Source organism: Lates calcarifer, linkage group LG19 (assembly GCF_001640805.2).
Source record: "Lates calcarifer isolate ASB-BC8 linkage group LG19, TLL_Latcal_v3, whole genome shotgun sequence".
Taxonomy (NCBI): domain Eukaryota; kingdom Metazoa; phylum Chordata; class Actinopteri; family Centropomidae; genus Lates; species Lates calcarifer.
In genome coordinates, this window is record NC_066851.1 from 10891755 (window position 1) to 10916417 (window position 24663).

Sequence of the window (24663 nt, forward strand, 5' to 3'; positions counted from 1 at the left end):
ATATCAGAATCCTTATTTCAATCACTTTCTACTTGTATATGTCATGGCCATGTAGCCTACTGTTATAGCAGTTTAAATGGGTTAACATGGAAAAAATAGAATTATGTTCATCATTTCAGTTTAAATTTAAAGGTTTGGTTTCTTAATGTTAGTGCAACATTTCTATTCTATCTATCCTTTCTGTGCTATTTTGGTTCTATTGTATCACCATCACATCTGGTCTATTTTTCTATCTATCTGCCTTTTTGTTTAACTTCTTCCTCCCATAGCTGATTGTATGTAATAATGTACCCTGTTAGTGACATGTTCAATCTGCAGAGATCACTCCAGCTTTAAATGTGTCAATCTAATGTCCCTGTAGGGATTTGTGACTGGAGGAAAGGATGGTATAGTAGCTCTGTGGGATGACACTTTTGAGAGATGCCTCAAGACTTACGCCATCAAGAGATCAGTCCTAGCTCCAGGCTCTAAAGGTAAAAGGTTTATCCTGTTCTCAATGGCCCTCCATTGTCCTTGAATCATTCTCATTCTTCATGCATATAATACAACCATCCAATGCAAATCCATTTAAAACATTCAATGCTTTTAGCTGAAATGAAAGTTGCCTCCCGTGTCCGTCTCTGACTTCATGCTATAATTCATGGACTCTGCAGGTTTGCTGTTGGAAGACAACCCCTCCATACGTGCCATATCTCTGGGCCACGGCCACATCCTGGTGGGGACCAAGAACGGCGAGATCCTGGAGGTGGACAAGAGTGGCCCCATCACTCTGCTGGTCCAGGTAAGATAATGATAAAAATAACCCCAACCTCTGACACACATGTACCGTAATATTATTCAGTGCATCAGATTCAAGTTGTGCTTCACTATCTCAGACAGGGTATTCATGAGGAAGCTGCAGGATGATGAGCTGGGATTGTGTAAGGTGACAGCTGTAGTCAGGGGTGAACATATTTTTTGTCAAATAAAATATATTTTTTTATTCCATTGCAATGCATTGGAAGAAATGTTATGAAACTTGTGCCTTGATGGTGTGTTCAAGGGCACTCTAATGAATGCAGTGGCTGTCTGGAAGGTAGAAAATTGATCTGAAAATCTGTGAGAAGGTGGGATGTTGTTAAAGATTCTGGTTGTAAGGACAGCTGCAACAGATGCATATCTACATGTAGTTAACAGGTTAAAATATACAGAGCTACAGTATCAACGTACCCCTGTAATGTGGTTATAACTCTACCACTGACTGTTTTACACAGTAGCACAGAGCACCAAGGAGACGGCTATAAACAGTGATGAATTACTGCTGCTGAATTTAGTTAAGTGGTCATGCAGTGTCTCCCAGGCTCTCCCCTGATTGTAGGCAGACAGAACAAATGCTATTGATTGACCTTTTCAAATGCTTTAAAATATACAATCACATTCTGATGGATGGGATTTATTGATTAGAGACAAGGGCCAAAGCTTATCATTCAACAGGATAACTATGTAGATATTCTTTGGAAAACCAAAGTTCCAGTAATGGAGTTTGTTATGCAAGAATCCTGGTACCTATGAAGAAGAAAGTGGAGAATTATGATACAGTATGGAGCACATATGTTTAGTCTGTTTGATCAGGCCCACAGCTGGACTGCTGCTGTCAGAAAGGAGCAAAATGTAAAGATTATGCAGATGTCGCTGTAAGAACATATGTAATTAATATACTATGTTAAATATATATTTATGACTTGTGTTAGATTTTTTTTTGGTTTTTGTTATTCCGTCATGATCAGTCGTAGAGATATATGGATGTAATGCACATGTAAGAAAACAAAAGAAAAAGACATTGAGTAAATGTACAGCAACACTGTACAGTTGCCCTGTAAATAAAAAAATGTACTTAGGTTTAGTCACACCTAAGTTTAGAAGAAAAAAAAAGATAATTTTCCAAAATAACATCTCTATTATCCATGTTAAGAACATCCTTCTTCTTTTTTTTGCCTTTGTAGTCTTTTTTTTTTCCTTTGTCACCTAAGAGTGAGTTGCCAACTATAAATTAATTATTTATGCTATTGTATGTGTCTACAGGGTCACATGGAGGGTGAAGTGTGGGGCCTGGCCACTCATCCCCATCTCCCTCTCTGTGCCACTGTCAGCGATGACAAAACCCTGCGCATATGGGACCTCTCGCCCAGTCACTGCATGCTGGCTGTACGCAAGCTCAGGAAAGGTGAGTCACTGCTCCAGCACTAACATATGAGCATGTTTTCTTTATCTGTTCAGCAGTCAGCCCTGACAGGAAGTTTGTCGGTTCCGGGGCTTTAACAAACACCTTGTCCTCCACAGGCGGCCGTTGCTGCTGCTTCTCTCCTGATGGCAAAGCCTTGGCGGTGGGCCTGAACGACGGCAGTTTCCTTATTGTGAACGCAGACACCCTGGAGGACCTGGTGTCCTTCCACCACCGCAAAGACATCATATCTGATATCAGATTCTCTCCAGGTCTGTACTTCACCTCTGCGTTTCTTCACCAGCACAAAACTCCCTTCATATCCTGTCTGTTAAGCAAATACTCTGTGCCCTTCAAAATCTTCTGAGTTTATGTAGGATGCAAAGGTTCAGCAGGTATACATGCTGTATTTGCCTCCCGCTGTAAGTCGGGGAGATATTGCTGCAGGCCTGACCCAAATTAATGGCTCTCTGTAACAAGGCCAGACAGAGAGACAGCAAGAGAGGAATGAGAAAACAGTGGGGGCGGACAAAGTGAGAGCAAGAAACTAAACTCTCTTTCGCCTGCACACTTAACCTTAATCCACAATGCAAGGGATCCTGTTTCTCAACCCAACACCCATGAATCCCTGAGAGCCTACATCCTAGACTTGAAGTCCCTGTATAGAGCAGTGCAATGCCGAGCTGGAGATTGGTTTTAGTATGGTTAAAACACTGATGACCAACAGAGTTGTGCTGAAAATTGAGAAACATGCTAAATATGTGCACAAATAAAGGCATTTAATGCATAAAAGGCACAAACAAAGCTTGGACTGGCAGCTACTCTGGATTGCAACTTGTTACAGACTTGATGCTCTGATGCTGCCTGGCATACTGCAGTCTGTAGTAGGTGCTTATCTGAAGCATTTTAATTTAATTTAATTTAATTTTTTATGCCATTCAGTTCCCATGTTTAGGCTGCATTTAGGCCTATGCTAACATGCTAAAATAACAGCATTAACATGCTGTTGTTTTGCAGGAAAGGAATATTTTACTTAATTAGTGAAACCCGTTAATTGTACTGAATGAACAGTCAGGGGATCACTATAGTCAGGAGGACTCATCCTCTGGGTACCATGAATGTCTGTATTTCATGGCAATCCATCCAGGAGTCGTTGAGATATTTCAGTCTGGACCCAACATGGTTTTAAATCTTCAATTCTGTTGATTCCTGGTAAAGATTGTTTGTGTAAAAATTACTCAGATGTCTCTTTTGTTGGCTCAGGTGTTGGAAAGTACCTTGCAGTGGCATCGGGAGACACTTTTGTGGATATTTACAATGTAATGAGCAGCAAAAGAGTTGGAGTCTGCAAAGGATGCCTCAACTACATTACCCATCTGGATTGGGATAAGAGAGGTAAATATGCTTCCTTAAATACTATTGTCTCAGGAAATCTTTGTAAACAAATGCTTAAGAACCAATTATGCATTCAGAATGACTCTTTTTAAAACACCACTGCCCTCTGGGTGCTTTCATTCACAGGAAAACTACTTCAAGTCAACACAGGTGCTAAAGAGCAGTTTTTTTTCGAAGCTCCTCGCGGCAAAAGGCAGACCATCCCAGCTACAGAGGTAAGCAGGGAGAGAAGGCACAGGAGCAGCCGTGGTTACGGCGCTGTTGGCCCACATTTTCCCCTCGGGATCAGAGAAAGGCTCGAGGAAGGGCAGCAAAGCATTAACACGGCCCACTTTTCACCAGTAGCATTCTAATTTTGGCAGTGGAAGTGGGATAGTATTTAGGGTCCCCTTAATACAGCGTGACATTCGGACACCTTACGAGGCTCACAGCGGAGGGGAGCATTAAGAAAATAAGGGTCAGACGTGATAGATGCTGCTGTGTCGAGGCTCGGCGGCACCTCAGGTGTCCTTTACTACCGTTGCTCTTCCATCTCACCTCATCGTGATGCATTCACTTTCGTCTTCCCCACCCACACACTCCTCTCTTGTGTGATTGATCACAGGATCATCATTATCAGGCTGAGACAGTCTGTTCTTGGCCCTGTTTCAATGTATTTGCAACTGTTGTACCTCTTTATTTGTTATTTTGATACTGTGGAATTTTAATGTGGCCATCTCAGCAGACTGTCTGGACTCTGTGAGAAGCTAGATGTCCCAAAACTTTCTCAACTTAAATTAAGTTAAAGCAGGTCTTTATTATTGGCCATGAGAGTGCTCAAAAGATCTTGCAACAGTTGGTGGAATCTGTTGAAGGAAAAATTGGACAACCTTTCTGATGTCTGTAGCTAAATATGAAACTGGAGTCAGCAGCCAGTTAGCTTAGCTGAGCACAAGGCCTGGAAACAGGGAGAAACAGCTAGATAGTGCTGCTAGATGGATTTTGTTACCTTGGACAGGGCCAGGGGAACTGTTTCCCCCTGTTTACAGTCTTTATACTAAGCTATGCTAACCTGCTATTGTCTGTAGCTTCATATTTAACAGACAGACATTCCTCAGTACTCTTCTAATCAATCTCCTCATCTAACGTATTGGCAGGAAATCAAACAAGCTATCAGACTGTGCACATCTGACTCTCCTCTTGATTGTTCTGTTCATACTATGGAACTTGTGCAACCATGTTTTATCCAAATTAAGAAGCATACCCAAGGTCAAACATAATTTATCTTTATCGAAAGTGCTGAGAAATTAATCCACGCTTTTATACTTAATGCTTCTCTTATAAAGCATTGTACATATTTACTTACATATGACTTGGCTCAGGTGGAGAAGATCGATTGGAGCACATGGACATGTGTCCTGGGATCCTCTGTCGAAGGCATCTGGCCTGTGATCAGTGAGGTCACAGAGGTGACCGCTGCCTGCCTTAGTAATGACAGGAAGGTGCTGGCAACAGGAGATGATTTGGGATACGTCAAGCTCTTCAGATACCCCGTCAAGGTACGACGCAGTTCACATTATCCAGTTTGAACATCTCATGACTCGAGGCCTAGGTTTAAGGTTTATGCAAATGTTATGTTAATTTCTGTGTTAATGTCAGAAGTGTTACATAAATGTTGTCCCTCTGCCTCAGGGGAAATATGCAAAGTTCAAACGCTATGTGGCCCACAGCACACACGTTACCAATGTGCGATGGACCCACGACGACAGCCTTTTGGTGACAGTGGGTGGGGGTGACACATGCCTCATGATATGGGCCCATGAGCCCGAGGGCCACCGGGAATTCAAACACTGTGACAGCGAAGAGTCGGACATCGAGAGCGAGGATGATGGAGGTGAGAGGCAACTTTGTTTTTGAGATTTTCATGTGACAGATGTTTTTTGTTGCTCAAGCAAAACCTGCATCGTTCCCGTCTTTCATCAGGGTACGACAGTGATGTCACGAGAGAGAACGAGATCAACTACACCATCAAGGCCTTATCCACCAACATGCGACCCATGACTGGTGTGAAACCCCACTTGCAGCTGAAAGAGCCCTCTGTGGATGAAAGGTATTCTAAATGAAGCTGTGGAGAGGATTTGCAGATGCTCAGACGGGTGTGCTTGAGCAGTCACACAACAACTTTTAAGAATTTCAGCCAGTCATAGTACAAATAACAGGGTTTCTGCTTCAAGATAAAACCAGTCCTGCCTTCTTCAGTCAACATATCTTTTTCTTTTCCTGCGTGTAACTCTCACCCTGTCCCTGCCCTTTTGAAATAACTCAGACTTTTCTGCTTTTCTTCTTTCCTTTAATGGCTGTCCATCTGTTATAATCCTGCTTCGTTCTTTAATTCCACTTGAAGACAAGGGGTGGTCAGGTAAGCTCTTGTGTTCAATGTTCATTTTGCACAAAAGAAAAGTATGAAGAAGCTTTAGCCAAAATATGTGTAATGGTAGAGAATGGGTAAAGCACTTACCTGCCTGAGGCAAGTTTGTTACAGTCTGTGGGCTACATTAGGTATGACATGTTCACTGTATGACTTCCAAAAATAGTGATAATAAATAAATAATAAGCACCAAGACTCAAGACAGCAAGTTATTTGTAAGTGTGTTAAAGAACAGAGAAGGGTTTTATCCTTCTCATAAGTGTCCTTCTCTTCCTGTAGATAGAAATGCCTAATGTCTGTGAAATACATATGTGAAGTTTCTTTTGTAAATCTATCAGTATCTTATCAGTTTTAGTAATTCACTTTCAAGTGTTTTTTTTTTTTTTAACATACAAATGAAGTTGCTGTTTTGGGTGTTAATTCACTTGTTAATGAGCTGCTGTTCTGATTGGCAGGACAAATTGGGCAAAATGTTAAAGTAGAGCTTGAATTTAATTTACTTTAGTGTCCACTTGACTCTGGGGAAATGGATTGATTAAAGTGGATCAAGTTTTAACTCCATATATCAAATCAAAGGGATTTTATAAAGAAATATATTAGAAATCGAGGCATCTTAAGATAAGTCTTTTTAAGGAAATACTGTTTATATGGCTTGTTGTAAACAGTGTTCACAAGCATGACTAAATTTTCCATCATTATAATACATGTAAAATGAGGTCATGGACTTAAGGCGCCTCAGGGTTATTGATTCCACATTTGTTTTTTGACAATGATGCAAGCATCCACGCAGCATCTTCTGGGCAGCAGTTGTCATAGAAATGGACTTTGGTTGTCATGGCTACACAATGGTGCTGACTCCTGTATTTTATGTCCTCAGTGGCTGTGGTGTTGTGTTACATGTGTCCAGCAGGCAGCAATGAACGCTGCGGGAAGCCTTTTTTTTCTAATTCTTGCTTTTTCTTTGTTATTGCTGCCATGAAGAGGGTCAAGGTAAGTCACTTATTGTTGTTTCTATTTTCTCCCCACTGTTACTTTTTTGGCCTTATTTGGATGTTTGTATATTAAATATAAAGAAATTGTAGTCTTGGCGTGCCTGTTATAGAGTAGACACTTGATAGTGTTTCCCCTCCACACTCTGTAAAAGAAGGTCATCATGTTAACAGTTTGTCCAAACAGTTTTTGCATTATTAATTGTTTTCCATACCATTATGTTGTAAACATGCTCCTAGTAATAATAGACCTGTTTTTTTTCTAAAGGAGTCAGAGAAGCTGTTGTTTGAAAACTTTACTGTCTGGTTGTTATTAACCCAGAACACAGATAACTGTAATTTCCAGCTCATAACCCTGATAAATGCTTAATATTAGTGATGTTTTTGAATCTTTTGAACACTGTATTGATTGACAGTCTGAAGATGTGTAGAAATGACATTTCATTTTTAACATTTAGTTTTATTTTTTACCTTGGCTACCTCTATTGACTTGCTCCCACTCAGTCATCTTATTCAAACATCTTTCATTTCTTTGCTGGTAATACAGACCCTGAACACACTTGTGATGCAAGAAGCCTTGAAATTGTAAAAGACATTTTTCTTTATTTCATCTCATCTCAAATTGTCACTTTTGTTATTTCAGAAAAAAATGTTACAAGTGAGTTTTCCTGGGTTTTCAGATAAAACTCACTTGTTTGTCTGTATGAGTGCAGATAACAGTCCCAATAGTAAACAGTGCAATATCATCATCATCATCATCATCACCATCATAATTATCAGAATGCTAAGCAGCTCCTCAGCGGCCCTCTTATCCTAGCTGTCTGTTTCAGGCCTCCTGTCAGCAGAGCGCTGCCGCAGCCAGAGAAGCTGCAGACCAACAATGTTGGCAAAAAGAAGAGGCCAATTGAGGTGAGAAGGGCTTAAACACATCCTTACCAAAAACCAACACACTAATAGATATTACAGATGATGAATTTTATGTAAACAGGAGGAAGATTCAAAATGCTGGTCTCTAATGTGATCATTTCAGCTGAAGACTCTGTGTGCTCATACTCTGCCCAGACGGCCTCTCTGGGGACTCTGATGATGATTCTGTAATCGAATAATGTCGTTCGCCTTCAGCCGGCAGCTGGCTCTGAGCATCTTAGTTGTCATGGTGTTGACCTTTCTGACTTTCTGGCGGTCTTTTTCTGACTCTCCCGCAGGACCTGGTGTTGGACCTGGTGTTTGGTTACCGTGGCAATGACTGCCGCAATAACGTGCACTACCTGAACGAGGGGGCGGACATCATCTACCACACGGCCTCAGTTGGCATCGTGCTCAACTTGACGACCTGTAAGTAGATAGAGGATGGGCTAGAAAACCTGTTAACACTATTGCTATTTGCTGCCTGGAAGCAAACACAATATGTATGTATTTCACTTGGTATGTGTGTGGTGTGTCGGTGTGTGTGTGTGTGGTTTGGGTGTGTTTTTCTTCCAGCCTGCCAAAGTTTCTATGTAGAACACAGTGATGACATTCTGTGCCTGACGATCAATCAACATCCCAAATTCCCCAACGTGGTGGCAACTGGCCAAGTAGGTATGTTTGTGAGAAGTTGACCTCCTGTGTCACCAGCCAGCCTCGTTTTTCTTCCCTGTATCCAGTGTTGTGCAATGTGCAGGGGGATTATTGTACATGACTGATAGCCATACCTCTCCTGTACACAGTAGTTGTGGGATTCTCATTGTACGCTGCATTTTTTATCCAAATCTTCCACAAAATGTAAAAGTAGAAACTAAGAAAATTCAAAAATTTTCAAATAATTTGTGAGTTCTCTCAATTAATCAGATTTTCCTTCATTTCAGGTGATACTGGTGATATGTCAGGTAAGGACATTAGAAAATTAGTCATGGTGTTTTTAAAGGAAATCTGTATGATTTCAACTCAATTATATTCTTTAAGTCACTGCCATCTAGTGGTCATCTTATTTTAGACATGTCTGTCCCTCACGCAAACTTGCTTTATTTTAAATTCTAATATATAATTCTAAAACACTATGAAAATGTATGTCTAAACGTCTAAAGGACCAACAATGAATAATCTCAGTTTCAATTTGAGGTCAAGTAATCACTAACTGTGGCTGGGTTCTGCACATGACACGAGTGACAATGAAAACAAAGAGAGAAAAAAAATGCAATAATGTCATGGTAATTAGATTCCAAAAAGTTCTCTTCACCTTGTTTTCTCCTCAGCCACGTCTCCATCTATTCATGTGTGGGACGCCATGACCAAGCAGACTCTGTCTGTGCTACGCTGTTTTCACTCCGGTGGGGTTTGTTCTGTCAGCTTCAGTGCCACAGGAAAACTCCTGCTGTCTGTGGGCCTGGACCCTGAACACACTGTCACCATCTGGAAGTGGCAGGAAGGTAAAAGAAAAACAAAACAAAACAAATCATCTCCCCTTCAACTTTGGGGATTGGATGTTTTGAAGACCTCAGTCCAGAGATCACACCTTCAATGCACTTGTCTTTGCTTCTCAGGTGCCAAAGTGGCCAGCCGAATAGGTCACACCCAGAGGATCTTTGTGGCTGAGTTTCGACCGGACTCGGACACGCACTTTGTTTCCGTGGGGATCAAACATGTGCGTTTCTGGACTTTGGCTGGTCGAGCTCTGCTCAGCAAGAAAGGTGTGCTGAGTTCTATAGAAGATGCCCGAATGCAGACCATGCTGTCTGTAGCATTTGGAGCTGTAAGTGATTTCCAAACATTGTAATATACAGTGTCTATTTTTGTTCAAATGATCCTTTGTAAAATCTCTAAAATGTTGCTTGTTCTCACTACACATCACATTTTACCTTTTGATTTGAATCTACTGATATTTAAAGCTCATCAGATCCCAAACTGTCTGCTTAAATGTGCTGTGAATTGTTCTTGCATTGCTTGCTCTGCTCTCTTAGGCCACTAGATTAGTGCAGATTTGTTTTCTTTTCAGAATAACTTGACATTTACAGGTACCATTAGTGGGGATGTGTGTGTGTGGAAGGAACACATTCTAGTAAGAATAGTGGCCAAAGCTCATACGGGCCCTGTGTTCACCATGTACACCACACTGAGAGACGGCCTCATCGTCACCGGAGGCAAAGAACGACCGTGAGTGCTGCTCTGTTGTATTTGTACACTTGATCACACATCAGTAAGCTCTGCTGTTCACATACTGGTTTAATGATGGACAGTAGGGGAGGACATGAATAAACAAATGAATTGCAAAAAGCTGTAATTTTCCTCAGCTAGTAAATGAAACGGAAGATGTTTTTTCATCCACAGGTCAAAGGAAGGAGGAGCTCTAAAGCTCTGGGACCAGGAGCTGAAACGCTGCAGAGCCTTTCGATTAGAAACTGGCCAGATCATAGACTGTGTCCGCTCTGTATGCAGAGGAAAGGTACTTTACAGATGCATAGAAATAAATTTCTCCGCTCTCATTTTAGACTTCACCATTAGTATTTTGACATGTTTTTTTTATTCCGTGCTGCGTCAGGGTAAAATCCTTGTTGGGACCAGAAATGCGGAGATCATTGAGGTAGGGGAGAAGAACGCAGCATGCAACATCTTGGTGAACGGACACATGGACGGACCAATCTGGGGCTTGGGCACACATCCTTCTAGGGATGTATTTCTGTCTGCTGCAGAGGACGGCACTGTTCGTCTGTGGGACATCCCAGAGAAGGTCAGCCATGTTACCCCCAAACCCCCCCCTCACAACCACCATCAGCACTCACTTACATATTTATTTTATTTTATCAGGATGTTCTTATTTAATGTCTATAGTGGAAATTTTAAGATGGTCTTTAATAATTGATGATCTTGCATTACCTTGTGGGGAAACAGAAAATGTTGAATAAAGTGAACCTTGGACACCCGGCACGTACCATCAGCTACAGTCCTGAGGGAGACATGGTGGCCATTGGCATGAAGAATGGAGAGTTCATCATCCTGCTGGTTACCTCGCTCAAGATCTGGGGCAAGAAAAGGGACCGTCGCTCCCCTATCCAGGATATTAGGTACTGATAGTACAGTAGGGCACTTTACACAAAGTGCAGCACGGTTCAAAAGATACATCAGCTTAGTGATGGAAGCAAAAAGTAGCCAAACCTGTCAGGTTCAAATTTCAGCTTTCAGTTCAAATTTCAAAAAGCATTGTTTTCTGAGGTGAAGATTGTCCAGTTTATTTGGGGGCTAATAGTCACCTATATTGGCCCCAGTACACACCGTTCAGTTGGGCCCCATATAAAATTCACAAAATTGAAATCCACACATTACCTGTCTGGGCAGACACAGATGGATTGTCCGGGGGAGCTGCAGACACAGCCAGCTGGGGCCCATAACTCAGGCTCAGTTTTAATCCTGTTTGGGTTCATATTGAAATGTTGCCTTCACAATGGTTTCCTGGGTTATTGCTTATCCAAGCAATGTTTAAATGTATTATGTGTTTAATTATGGTTATGTTTATTTATTTGTATATTGTTGTATGTTATTTGTAGTAACTGTGTCAAATCCTAGTCTGTACGCTAGAGAGTAAATCTGAGAGAACACAGGTCTTTCGTCACTCTGCGTGTCTCCTTTGCAGGTTCAGTCCAAATTCTCGTTACCTGGCTGTTGGCTCCACTGAGAGCGCAGTTGACTTCTATGACCTGACGCTCGGCCCGCAGCTGAACCGCATCAACTGCTGCAGGGACATCCCCAGCTTTGTGATGCAGATGGACTTTTCTGCTGACAGCACTTACGTCCAGGTATGGAAACATCAGAGTCTCATCAGCTTTTGAGGTGAGAGGGTCATGTCTGTTTTTCCCCTCTAACCCACCAGTGTCCTTGAATCAGATATCCACAGGTGCTTATAAACGACTGGTGTACGAGGTGCCGTCGGGGAAGCAGGTCACAGAGCAGTCCCACATTGACAGGATTACCTGGGCCACTTGGACCAGGTGAGAGTCACCGTTAAGACTGACACAGGACATCAATACGTATTTTGGAAATGTAATCATGAAGTGCGGAGTTTGTTGTTTCTCTCTCTCACTCTCTCTCACTTTCCCTCCCTCTCTGTGTATTTAGTGTCCTTGGGGATGAGGTCATTGGGATATGGTCCCGTAACACTGACAAAGCAGACGTCACCTGTGCCTGTGTGTCGCACTCAGGCCTTAACATTGTCACAGGCGACGACTTTGGAATGGTAAAGCTGTTTGACTTTCCATGTCCAGAGAAGTTTGTAAGTATGATTACACAATATTATTATATCAATATCTATATTATTATTTATATCAGTGTTTTTGAGTCATTAGGACAGTAATGTTTTTGTCTGAAGAAGATAATTTGAAATGTGAAATGTGTAACACCAATGCAGTCTGCTAAACCTCCACACAGACCAGGATCATCTCATTTTTCTACAAACAAAAACTCATCAGCATGATTTGAAAGATGCTATGATCACATGAGTCTTCACATAGTGACTTTAAATTAATCATATGTGATACAAAATCACTTAGTTTTTCAGTATGTGATCTACATTACTGTGTATTATTACATCAGTCGATTTCTCAGCATGCTTCTCAATTACTGAGTATTGCTAAGATTGTGTGATGATTTAACTGACTTTATAGCATTTTTCAGCTGGGACTGTCATGTCTCCTGAGAATTCTGTACACTGTAATGTGCTATGAATGTGTTTCTGTTGTGTAAATGTGTAAAAATGGCTCTTGAATGATGTGAATGTGATCTCTTACAGGCCAAACACAAACGCTTTCTGGGCCATTCTGCTCACTTGACAAACATACGCTTCACAAACGGAGATCGCTTTGTTGTTAGCGCCGGCGGAGATGACAGAAGGTATAACTGAGGATCCAATTAAAAACCTGGGTTGACAAATGAAATAACACTTAGGTATTGAACAATGCATTCTTCCCTTTCTATGCCCTCTCTAGCCTCTTCGTGTGGAGGTGTGTCCATGCCCCTCACTGAGGATCACACCTGGACCACCACTGCCTCAGAATAGTCCGGGTGTCTCTCCCAGCATGGCTCTCCAGAGAAAAAAGAATCAGCTAAAAAAAAACGCATCTCAAGAAAAAGGAGGACAGAACTGGCAGCTTGTAAATGAGGAAAAGTGGTGATTCGAATTACTGCCTCAAAACTAGGTGCATGCATACTGTATGTGCAAGGCTCATCTTCATCAGTCCCGATTGTGAACACAGGTGGAGGGCGTGCAGCCCTGCTCTCACAACATCACATCATCAAGAAAAACAAAAAAGTCATCTCTCTCTAACACAGTATGTGCATATCATTACAGTGATGGATTATTTTTTTAGAATGAGCGAAATCTGTGTACATGTCCCAAATGGCAATTTTGCCACTTGGCAGGCCTATGTATGAAATTGTGTTACTGACAATGCCATTTTTTAAAACATGTAGCAAACTGAATTAGCCTTAATCTGAGTGTTCAATTAATGAGGGTTTGGATTCTTTTTGTATTATGTTTGTTTTACTTTTTTGGATCATGTAGTCATTTTGTTTGTTCTATTTTTACTGGTAATTCCAAATCCTGTGGCCTTCCTCCTGAATGTAACATCCACTGTTATGTTCTGGATGTCAGCATGCCAAAGCATACTATGCACTGTACACCTGACCTGGTCACTGTGTTACCCTGACGGTTCATTTAATGGTTTGTTTATGTGGTTGTGTTGTTGACTGGTTGACCTCAAACCTCCCTCGGCAGTGTTCCCCTCTTGACATGTTAACGTGTGCATACTCGTTTGAGGATCTGTCTGTGGTTACTGGGTGTGCATGGCTTACTGGAAGACAATCTGTCTGAACCAAATTCCTCAGAAAACAAAAAGAACAGTTGTAAATTGATGTTTCAATGCACTGTTGCGATTCTTTCGGTCACTTTTCAGTGTGCTGCTACTGTATGATGTATTATTGTCGCATTTTCATGAATATGAATGGTGTGACTATTTTCAACAGTAAGTTAATGTTTTGTGTAATCAGATATAATATTGCTTAAATGGAATGTTTTATCAGAGAAAATATGAAAAGTGCAAAACATTTTGCTCCTTGTATTAAGACTAACTACAAAAAAATGTTGCTGCATATTTTGATTTACATTACACCAGTGTAAATATCATTTGTAGATATTCTTTTTGTATATTTTTTGTGAGATGTTTCTTAAATTCCACTTTAATAAAAAAGGCAACCATGAACTTGAGCTTTGAGTGAAAAATGAGTGATAACAAAAATAAATGATAAAATGAATCATTATGCTGAGGAACCAATGTAATGAAGCCAACAGTGCTCGAACTAACCTTTTATCAATTATCAATAAATAGAAACATTTCCTTGCTGCTCTTTCATCATTCTGATGTTGTCAGGAAGTGCATCATGTGACCACCACTTAAAATAAACAACCTCCAAAGCACAATAACTTTGGACATAAACCGGTTTTCACATTAAAAAGAGAAAACACTGAAGGTAAAAATATTTGATATTCACTCAGTTTTATTTGCAGTGAAACAAATAGAATATAGCTTAGCTCTTTCATTTCATAGATGTGGTTTATTTACATATTTTACATACAAAGGCAAATCTAAGCACTGAACACTCCAAACACATTAACTGAGCCTTTGTTTTCTTCGGACATTACAAAATACAGTTGAATATTGTGAACTCTGCTGTCAGTGAACATTGCTGACTGTCACTGTCTGCAGTGACTAATCAATACCTCTGCCTTTCACTCATTTCAAGTAATTTCACACTCACCTAATGATGATGTATTATGATGTATTATTAGCAGACTGATTAGGAATTTGAAGTATCAGAGATAGTTCAATATTACATAATACCCTTACTTACCAGTTTTAAGGTACACATCTATTGTTATAGACAATTCCATATAATAGTACTGAAATAAATTCTACCAGAGAGGTGTTGATTGATCTCGATGGTAACTGGTTGTGCTAGAGTGGGCTGAAATGTTTGGAATAATTTATTGTATTTTGTACATGTGTACCCTAATAACCTGGAAAATTAGTGTATGAAGTGATATTAATGCAGGTAACAGGGAAGCAGGGTCATAGTTTGACAGAGAAGGAACTGCCACAGGAGCAGCCATGATCGGCTTGAGGATTCTTGAGCACTTGAAAGGTGGAGCGGATCAGCTCCTGGCTGAAGTCCACCGTGGCTCCTTTCACAAACTCAAGGCTGTCCTGGTCCACAATAATGCCCACTCCTCCTTGCTCAAACACTCTGGGTACAGAGGAGACAATAGTGATTGCCGTTGGTGAGGATACCAAGGATGTGATGTGATTTTCAGAAAACAGTGACTTGAGAGCTAGATTAGTGGCAGCTTACCTATCATCTTCATTCTTGTTACTATCAACAGAAAACTTGTACTGGAACCCAGAGCAGCCTCCTCCCTCCACATGTATTCTCAGGTACTCTCCCTTCTCCATGATCTCCCCTAGTCTCTGGATTAAAGGAGAGGATATGAGCATGACTTCAACACAAGTGATTTTAACATACAATGTTTAAATTTGATTATCCATAATTACATTTTAGATATCTGCAAATGTATTTAGACAAATCACAATCACACTGCAACAAGTGAAAATGCAATCCCAATTTAAAGCAACAATGATGCTCAAGATGATCTATATTGTACTGTCCTTAGACACATTACACACCAAATGACAACTGGAGATCTGTCATTGTGCTTTGACAGGTTCAAAGCAGTGTTTTAAAGTACTGTATGTCATAGATCTCTAAAAAGGTGTATGACTAGCCTTGAGTTTTAAAAAATGTAACCACTGATGTCATGAAGTTACAGCTACTCCAGTGTCAACACTGGCTCAGACTGCTCATGTATGATATACCCAGATCCCCAAAATATGTCTCTCTGAAGCAGTTTCATGTATACAATACCACAAATGTATTCAATTTGTAATTCATAAGAGAGTAGGTTGCTTAATCGTGAGATGTGCTGACCTTTACACATGACTCAGTGAGATGAACGTTATCTTCAGATGGACCGGACACTGCTGTCTTCTCCTGGGCTGAGGCGCTACTGAAGTGCTGGAGCCCCGCTGTGGCGTTTAGAGGCAGCCGGTGTAACTGCTGGCTCACACTAAGGTTGTTCAGAAGAGCAGACGCCCTGAAAACATTAACACTGAGTTAAGATCAGACTGTATGTGAGCAGAAGGAGTTGCAACGCTATTGACCCTAGTGGTACATTCTTACCTAACGGTAGCGTTAAAGGCTAGCTAGCTAGCCACCTAGCAAAAACTTAACACACAGCTATTTTTTCTCTCAAAGAGATTGTTAACAAGTTAAGAGTTTGATAATGGACTTCCGTAATGATGTAAAGCATATATAACAAATTAACGTTACCTTAGCAATGCGCAACATTTTTGACATTGACGCAGTTATCATAGCTCCTCTCACGAATGACATCTTCCATAACAAATGTTGGTAAGTTCCACCCCCTTCAGGGTGGACGAGAAATAGATCGCATTCTTATTGGCTAAAATGGTTGCCTGTGCAAGTAGACGTGCCCTATTGGCACAATACGGCCAGTTGATTTGTCACTTTACCTGTCAATCATGAGGTATTTGGGATTTGATTGTTGGGACTTTCGTACCTTAGTTTTACCTGTCAGGCACACCTCGCTCAGCATATATTCAACCCCAACAAGACCCACCCATCAAATACGTACATTGACTTTAAGTTCACAGGTAATTGGTTTCCTGTTGTGCTTGAGACTCTGACTTGCCAATTACAGTGCAGGAGGCGGGAGATTTATGCTGACGGGGTTTCCTAACAGGCTAAATTTTGGGCGACAAAAACATCATATGATTATAAATAGGCGTTACTTGTATCTCGTGATACAGGGAAATAAAGAGTGGCAAACAACGAGCATTTTCACTTCGGACGCCGACTGAAGCACTGCGAAGGTACAGTTTGTTCATTCTTTGTGTTATATTAATTTGAAGAGTCATCGTGGTTGTGTTGTTTGTCACATTGCCTGTAGTTCGAAGAGTGTTTCTCGTTTGTGTTAAACTTTATCATCATTTCTTCACTCGGGACATTTGGAGAAGCAAACAAGAAGTCATATGATTTAAAACCGTTGACTGACTGCTCTGAGGCAGAGTGGTCTGATAAAGTTTACTTAGCGTTATCCGTTGCGTCATTCATATTTCCTCATTTTAGAGTCACAGAAAAAGGAAGAAACATGGATGTCCGCATTGCTTTGATCGTTTCGCTCTGCTTGATGGGATTCACCTGTGCGGAGCCAGTGAAATACAAAGACTGCGGTAAGTTTCATCTGAAGTTTCACCTGAGCTCCTGTGAAGATTTACCTCTCTCTCTGGTGTATCCTAACCGGAGAATCGTTGCCTTTTAATATTTTTTGAAGAAGTGTTTTTGTTTCCTTAATCTGAGACCACGAAGAAGTCCAATGATTAACCTTACTTGTTCTAATACTATAAAATATCAGAAAAAAATGAAAATAATTCATCACATTTTACCAGAGACCATAGTCTAGTCAAGAGATTCTAATTGAAATAATATAGATTAGAGAAACAGAAAATCCTTAAAATGGGGAAGATGTTTTTTTCCTTTTATTACTTTAATTGGCAATCAACATGGACGTCAGCATGGGCTCTTTCCACTAACTGACTGATGTACACTTCACACCTGGACATACAAATGCCACAGGGATTGCTCAGAACACGTCATATGCACTTACACATTAAAAACTCAATCACGTGCCCATCTTCCTTCACAGCCACACAGGAAATTAAGCAGCAGAATAGTGTTTCTCATGACAACTAAAATGAACTAGTCTGCAATCAGTTGCATGGCTGTTGATTTAACTTTCTGTTCTAACCGAAACTATACAGCCATAATAAGTAAGTTTCAAGTTGGATTGGGTCAAATACCTTTTGAAATGAGGTCATTCAATGAATACAGAAAATGTGTGGTTAGTGTGATAATCCACTCGGAATAATCTCACAGATTACTTTCAGATAACTTTGGACCACATGTTTGAGCTTCACATATTTCAGTACATAAAGACGAGTCCAATCAGACTAAATTTGTTGATTGTTGGTTTAGTTAGAAGTCTGTATTTTCTTTTACAATTGTTTTTGGAATTGTGTGCAAGTACACTGAGAGTGTGTATGCTGAAGGAGTTGATTCTGAAATTAAGACGTTTTACACCAGTGTTTAGTCTAAAGCGAAAGATTTGTCTTTAAACAAATCATGAGGTAACTGTTCTTTCCACTGAGCAGAGAAAGACGATGATCCTAAAGGTCATATACCTCATCTCCTTTTATGTTTGTAAAGCATACTTTGAACAAACCAAAACGCTTAATCATGCAGTCCTTGTCGAAATACAAATACTGTTTGTAATGTGTTGGTCACTTCTAATGAAAATGAGGAACATTTAACACGAGATAGTAGCAGTTCCCTTTTGAAAGTCTACCTTTTTTTTTTTTTAAAGAGCCTGTCCCTTTTTGCTTTTTTAAAACTTTATTTTGTTTTCCTGCAGGCTCCACTTCTGGCAAAGTGGCCATGGTGGACATTAGCCCTTGTGCCACTCAGCCCTGCCAGCTACATAAAGGACAGTCCTACAGTGTCAATGTGACATTCAACAGTGGTGAGTGGACTGTTTTTTTTGTTTTTTTTTTAAGAAATGTCTCCCAAGAGTCACTGCATAAATGTTTCTGATTTTGTGTTTTTAAACTCATGATGTCATGTTTTATCTTTCTGCAGCTGTGGAGAGCCAGACGAGCAAAGCATTAGTTCATGGTATTATTGCTGGAGTCCCTGTCCCCTTCCCCATTCCTGTGGAAGACGGCTGCAAGTCTGGAATCCAGTGTCCTATTCAGAAGCAGCAGAACTACCACTATCTCAACTCTCTACCTGTGAAGTCTGAGTATCCTGCAGTAAGTACTACATGTGACATAAAGGAACATAAAGGACAGACTTTTTTTTTTTCTTGTTGTTTTTTTAAATTTTATTTTAATATAACCAAATTATTAAGTATAATTATTGTGAGTCTGCAAATTTTTTTTTTTTATTTATTTATTATTTTTTTTTGTATCTCCAGTCCTACAAAAGGTAGCTGCGCTGTATTAGCAAGTCCTAACAATGAGCAAAAAAGTTTATCTATCCATCTATATACTTGCTATGCTCATTTCATTCATGAGTTGATAGGTATTAGTAGTTACTTTGTTGTTTTATAGTAACTGAGTACAGGTAATTGAGTTTGAGCCACATGTAATGCTCTTGGACTTGCAAAGAACTGTCTGTTACATGCTAAAATATTTTGTCTCTGATGCTTGATGTTTTGTCATTTATGCCTGTTTGTTTTTGGTGTTTAAATTGGAAGTTCTTCTTCCTTGTTTGAGGTGGAAGTTTTTTCCTCTCCCAGAGATGTTGGTTAAACGGATGTTTTTTTTTTTTTTTTTTTTTTTTTTTTTTTTTTTTTTAATATTAGAGAAACATTTCATACCTTGCTCATTAACTACTCCTACTCCTTTTCTGTATTTCTAGATAAAGCTGGTTGTGGAGTGGGAACTGAGAGACGACAACAACAAAGACTTTTTCTGCATCTGTTTCCCAGTCCAGATTGTGAGCTAAATGTACAACAATACCTCAGATAAATGTTTTTTTTAAAAGGGATTCAGCTTTGAGTAAAACCTAAAGAGTGTTAATGATTCTAAAGATTTCATTTTATTCATTCACAAATTGATTTTAAGATGTATGTCTCTCACTGGTTTGCAAGACTTTGCTGCACACACACATCTTAAATCCTACTAGAACAATAAAAAATGTTGTTTTTTTTTTTCTTTGTGATCTACTAAACAGTCAATTAAGAGCTGTGGATGTGAAATAATGCGGTTAATGTTTGTGTCAATGAACTTGGCTCAGCTACATTCCACTACGATGCAAATGTCTTGGCTTACTGGCTGCTGTGTAGTCGGAAAAGATGCGCACTAGACTTTTTCTTTACTAAAACTTTTGTAATATTTCATACTGACCATGTGGGGGGGTGGGGTGGGGGGGGGAAAAAATTCTAATAAAGAAACCTAATGTGTACCCAAGTTGCACTATGTGTGACTCTGACCTCAATGAGTGTTTTAGTTGATGAAGCACATTTTTACTAAAATTTAAGGCTAAAAAGGGCTGTTACAGCAGTTTTTAGATTCTACTAAAGCACTTGTCAGTTGATGTGTGCCTATGATATTGTGTCCCTCAGAGGCCGATGATGCATTCACTGACTGAGTGGCAGTAATATAACATTCACTGGGGAAAAAAAGAAGTCTTGACATACTTCTGAGATTTTATTGGTCTGAGCAAAGGCCAGCAGCAAGGAATAACAGTATGAATGCAAAGGGAGCAAGTTTTCTTAAAGTAGATTTCATAAGACTGAAGTGGGATCATAACCAGGTCACCTGTACAGTAAATCAACATCAACTTAAAGCAGCTCTGGAGATGAAATGCTGTGCGTCATGACAAAAAATGAACAAATGTTTGAGGACAAAACCACAACAAAAGAAATACATACTTAAACCTCCACAAGCAAAGCTTCTTTACTTTTACAGCACAAGTTTGGAATGCAAGTTTCAGATGCAATGCACTGCAGTATGGAGGGGGAAGAAAAATATCCCATACACGATTAACTTGACAATACTGAATACAGTGTCAGTTTATAGTCCAGAACTTTCAAATAAGTTTGTTTCTGACCTAGTTATCTATGTGAATTGACAGCCCCACAAAATATTATCTCTTGCAACACAAAAATAGCAAAATGTAAGTAATGGGTTAATTTTTTTTCAACCAAAAATCAGTCATTAAGGCAATATATGAGTTACACAGAGAGAATGTAGCTTTGGCTATTTCACTGAGACACCTGCTTAATGAGAGTAGTTGAGTATATTTGAGCAGACATCAGTCATTAGGTCACAGCTTTAGTGCAAGCAGGGCAGAGCGGGAAAATGAATTACTATCAACACAACTTGCTGCTTCTTTCTCAGATCATCTCAACGAGTACAAAAAGGTGCAGGATTCTTAAACAATGTGCACAGTTACAAATATGTAACATGTGGAAGCTGGAAAATCTTTCCACAGTTATAAGTCAACAACACGCTGTTGCGACAGATCCCATACAGCCAATCCCTACCAGTCACAAAACCATTAAGTATCAAACCTGGACTCAGTCAATGATATGAAACTTGGAAACAAAGCAAAGTTGATAGGGCAGGATACCCCTTATTGTAGTGGTAGCTAGGCGGGTGAATGTCACAGAATAGGCTATAATATTTGACCAGACTTGGTTATTATTGGCTCATATCCAAACACACCCATATCGTCAGCCCCTGTTTCACTTGTACAACTTTATGCAGCATCTTGGTCCCCCTCCCCTTATTTTTTTATCGTCCGTTTTGCTTCAGCCTCTCCAACCGCTGGAGCAAAGCATTCCCAAAGGCTTCTCTGTAACCCGGACTCAGTGTGTCCAGAAGCGAGTAAACAGTCTCATGATACTGGTTGCTCAGATCCTCATCCACTTGATCGAAAGCGTAGCCCACCACCTGTTTGGGTAAAAATGAGAGCTTTATTTGAAAACTTTGCATGGTTTTGAATCTTTACAATTAGTACTTAAACAAGAAACCGTTGTGTTTCACTCTTCACGTCTTACCCTCAGTCCTGCCTCTGTGAGCTCCAGACAATACCGATTTCCCTCTCTTGTTTCCACATTTATATAAGCCACGTCTGACGCGCTGTTGAGACTTTGTGACACGTGCATTTCTGTGACGGCAAAGAGTACGTCATTGACCACTGCTTCTGCCTCCAGTCTCATGTCTTTGACGTCGCCAAGCTCAACACAGTCCTCATCAAATGAAGAGACAATGGACTCCTCGGGCTGGCAGTCTATCTCCATCCCCTATAACAGAACAACAACATGACTGACAGACTCAGCTAGAGCTCAGGTTTTACTGTGCCCTATTAAAATTTGCTGAATGCCACAATGGCAAAAAAAAAAAAAGAGTTCTCCACATCAACAAGTTCACTCCACTAACCCTGCAGATAACTAGGAGGTGTCAGAACAAGCTGTTCTTTACTGTCATGGCAACAAGCTATCCTGTTAAATATCTATACTGACTCATCAAATGAAAGTCCTTTAAACTACATCTATAACACTAGTCATAAACGTGACAGTCAGCAGCACTGTAAGGGGTTGACTCAGCTGCAGTCTTTTGTGATGCAGTGATAGCATCACAACAATCTGTGTTCGAAGCAGAAGTGAAACACTCGTGCATCTGACTGTTCTAAGAATTCTTTTTTTAAAGTGCAAAGTGGATTATTTTTAATATGTAAAATCCTGTGAGTGGCTGATGATATGCAGAAGAGTTAAACTGGTTTTGGAGAAACTTAATGACCATGTTGAACCCACTTTAATAGTTCATTAACTTCCTAAACTAAATATAGATGTTTTAACAAAGACAACATTACACAAGTGACAAAGAGATACAGGAAATGGGAATTTCCCAGCCAATTATACAGTAAATATTCAACACAGACTGAGTGGGAAAACTTTCAGAGACACTTTCTTCTTCCAAACTGGTTTAGTTGGCTCCTACTTGGTTTAGTTATAATTTGTTAGGGCACCGAAAGCCCAGATTTAAACCCCACTTAGTCCCTGGTTCACTGACACCCCTCATCCAGTCTGACAGCGCTTGAGAGGATCTGCCAGGAAGAAACTGTCCAAATCCAGGTGTGTAAAGCTTGTGGAGACTTACCCAGGAAGACTCAAAGCTCTAATTGCTGCCAAAGTGGCTTCTATAAAGTAAAGTGGATTAAGGGTGTGAATACTTTTGTAAGTGAGAGATTTCAGTTTGATTTTTAATAATTTTTTTCACTTTATCATTATGAGTTACTGACCACTATTACCACTATTTGTGCTCCAGTGCATTTGTTTCCCATTTATGTCAAGGAGCATTACGTTGTGCAAGCCTGTAAGAGCTTTTTTCCAACATGTCAGCTGTAGCCTGTTGCTCTGCCTCTGGCTTCGTCATCATTCATTCTGTTGGCTGGATGCCTTTATTGGCAATGAGCCCTTGTTAACAAAACTATCGACTGTAAAAACACACAGCAACCTTCACTTAATCTGGCCCCTCAGCCTTGTTGGATGTTACAGGTAAAGTAGATGAGTCATTTTTAAAGGAGAAGGTATCATTATGATTTGTTCCGTTGAAACTGTATATTAAATCATCACAGGCATCACCACCAAGGGCTCCAGACAGGACGACTACAAGATCCCACTGGAATCATTTTCATTCATTCATTCATTTAGATTAGGCAGCTTAGAATTAGATATATCAATAGATGAATTATTTATTTTTTCTTTTCTTTTCTTTTGGCTGCTGAACAATCTGGCGCAAGCCAAGACCTTTGGCAAAACATCTTGTGGACATTTGCCATTTCTTAAGTTGTCTAGACTGAACCCTTAATGCTGTGTTGGACTAATCAACACATCGACAGATAAGAAAATGGTTGTAAAACTACTGGTGCTGCTTCATTCAGAAGTGAAGGGCTTATTTAGATTCTTTACTTGGGTAAAAGCAGCGACACCACAATGGAAAATACTCAATCTCAAGTAAAAGCGGTGCTTTCAAAGTTAAAGCACAGAACTATCATCAGTAAATCACACTGGTTTAACTGTAAATATCTAAAGTAAAATGATTCGGTGTAGAAAAAGTTTTATATTGTTACTGTATTACTAGATTATTATTACTGTTGCAATAATGTGCATATGACATTTCACCCTTATTTTTAGTCGAGGCAGAGCTGATTAGTCTGATCTAAAAAAAAAAAAATACAGTAGCGTGAAATGAAATACTCAAGTACCTCAACTTTGAACTGAAATGCAGCATTAAACATACTTAGTTTCTTTCCACCGCTGCCAGTATTACACATGTATTACTTTTCACAGCCCGTGTTATAACGTTTATGGGGGTTACCTGTTTATTTATACGATTAAAAGCATCGATATCACAGCGACATCTTGAGGACTCTTAGCAGCCCTCTTAGCTAGCTGAGGCAAAATAAGTCTGGTCACTGTCATTATAGACATCATAAATTAGTATTCAATCAATGTATGGGTTTCATGCAAATGTTTATATCCGCTAATTTATATAGTTATATAGACTGATAGCTGACTCAAATGGCAAACATTTGCTATATTTTGGAGTAAAGTCTGGAAGAACTAACAGCTAAGTCACTGCTCTTTTTGATGATAGCAAAATATTCGACCGCTCTGTAGACCATAGACATATTTCAATCACTTTGTTTGTATTTTAAAAAGACATCTAACATAACATTCAAGGCAATAATCACTTTAGGCCTGAATATGTTATAAAAATCCTTTCTAACCAAACTGCGTTCATTTTTCTCACCTCCTCGCTGGTTGTGCTCTTCCGGCTTGTGGAAGCTTCCAGCCCACTCTGGGCTCTTTGGATAAGGTTGAGTCAAACGAGCGTCAACGAACCTTAGAGAGATAGTTAAATGTTCAGGCTCTGATTTATGGATAGCAAGAGTAAAATACCACATTAACGTACGTTGTTTCTTATGTCTATTTCATCTGCTTT

General features: G+C 39.9%; 4 protein-coding genes across 8 annotated transcripts in view; 2 read left to right on the forward strand and 2 right to left on the reverse strand.

Annotated features, from left to right (window-relative positions):
- eml5 (EMAP like 5) overlaps window positions 1–14357 on the forward strand; it is a 36620-nt gene extending 22263 nt beyond the window's left edge. Inside the window, exons 19-44 of one of the 5 annotated variants that reach the window (XM_018690080.2) lie at window positions 362–473; window positions 654–781; window positions 2062–2203; window positions 2320–2472; window positions 3464–3595; window positions 3722–3810; window positions 4957–5133; window positions 5267–5468; window positions 5558–5684; window positions 5979–5993; window positions 6984–6992; window positions 7822–7900; window positions 8197–8326; window positions 8474–8572; window positions 8839–8859; window positions 9226–9399; window positions 9514–9722; window positions 9966–10123; window positions 10298–10412; window positions 10509–10697; window positions 10859–11031; window positions 11598–11760; window positions 11849–11952; window positions 12080–12233; window positions 12750–12850; window positions 12946–14357. In XM_018690080.2, coding sequence (XP_018545596.1) covers window positions 362–473; window positions 654–781; window positions 2062–2203; window positions 2320–2472; window positions 3464–3595; window positions 3722–3810; window positions 4957–5133; window positions 5267–5468; window positions 5558–5684; window positions 5979–5993; window positions 6984–6992; window positions 7822–7900; window positions 8197–8326; window positions 8474–8572; window positions 8839–8859; window positions 9226–9399; window positions 9514–9722; window positions 9966–10123; window positions 10298–10412; window positions 10509–10697; window positions 10859–11031; window positions 11598–11760; window positions 11849–11952; window positions 12080–12233; window positions 12750–12850; window positions 12946–12982 — 3192 coding nt within the window. In that variant the 3' untranslated portion in view covers window positions 12983–14357. Of the gene's footprint in view, window positions 1–361; window positions 474–653; window positions 782–2061; window positions 2204–2319; window positions 2473–3463; window positions 3596–3721; window positions 3811–4956; window positions 5134–5266; window positions 5469–5557; window positions 5685–5978; window positions 5994–6879; window positions 7901–8196; window positions 8327–8473; window positions 8573–8838; window positions 8860–9225; window positions 9400–9513; window positions 9723–9965; window positions 10124–10297; window positions 10413–10508; window positions 10698–10858; window positions 11032–11597; window positions 11761–11848; window positions 11953–12079; window positions 12234–12749; window positions 12851–12945 lie in introns of those variants that run through there. The other 4 variants (XR_007815146.1, XR_007815147.1, XM_051078053.1 and 1 more) reach the window with 4 other exon arrangements.
- A 137-nt stretch (window positions 14358–14494) lies between these two features.
- Window positions 14495–16518, reverse strand: isca2 (iron-sulfur cluster assembly 2). Its single transcript, XM_051078055.1, has 4 exons — window positions 16402–16518; window positions 15998–16164; window positions 15365–15480; window positions 14495–15259 (listed from the first exon to the last, which is right to left on the reverse strand). The coding sequence occupies exons 1-4, from the start codon at window positions 16460–16462 to the stop codon at window positions 15085–15087; spliced, it is 519 nt and encodes a 172-aa protein (XP_050934012.1). The 5' UTR covers window positions 16463–16518; the 3' UTR covers window positions 14495–15084.
- Window positions 16519–16810: 292 nt separating this feature from the next.
- LOC108892529 (NPC intracellular cholesterol transporter 2) lies at window positions 16811–20002 on the forward strand. Its single transcript, XM_018690133.2, has 5 exons — window positions 16811–16962; window positions 17219–17322; window positions 18561–18668; window positions 18785–18957; window positions 19568–20002. Exons 2-5 carry the CDS (start codon window positions 17241–17243, stop codon window positions 19652–19654), a joined length of 450 nt encoding a protein of 149 aa, XP_018545649.1. The 5' UTR covers window positions 16811–16962; window positions 17219–17240; the 3' UTR covers window positions 19655–20002.
- A 343-nt stretch (window positions 20003–20345) lies between these two features.
- Window positions 20346–24563, reverse strand: gskip (gsk3b interacting protein). Its single transcript, XM_018690134.2, has 3 exons — window positions 24472–24563; window positions 21714–21959; window positions 20346–21606 (listed from the first exon to the last, which is right to left on the reverse strand). The coding sequence occupies exons 2-3, from the start codon at window positions 21954–21956 to the stop codon at window positions 21448–21450; spliced, it is 402 nt and encodes a 133-aa protein (XP_018545650.1). The 5' UTR covers window positions 21957–21959; window positions 24472–24563; the 3' UTR covers window positions 20346–21447.
- Between the last annotated feature and the right edge of the window lie 100 nt (window positions 24564–24663).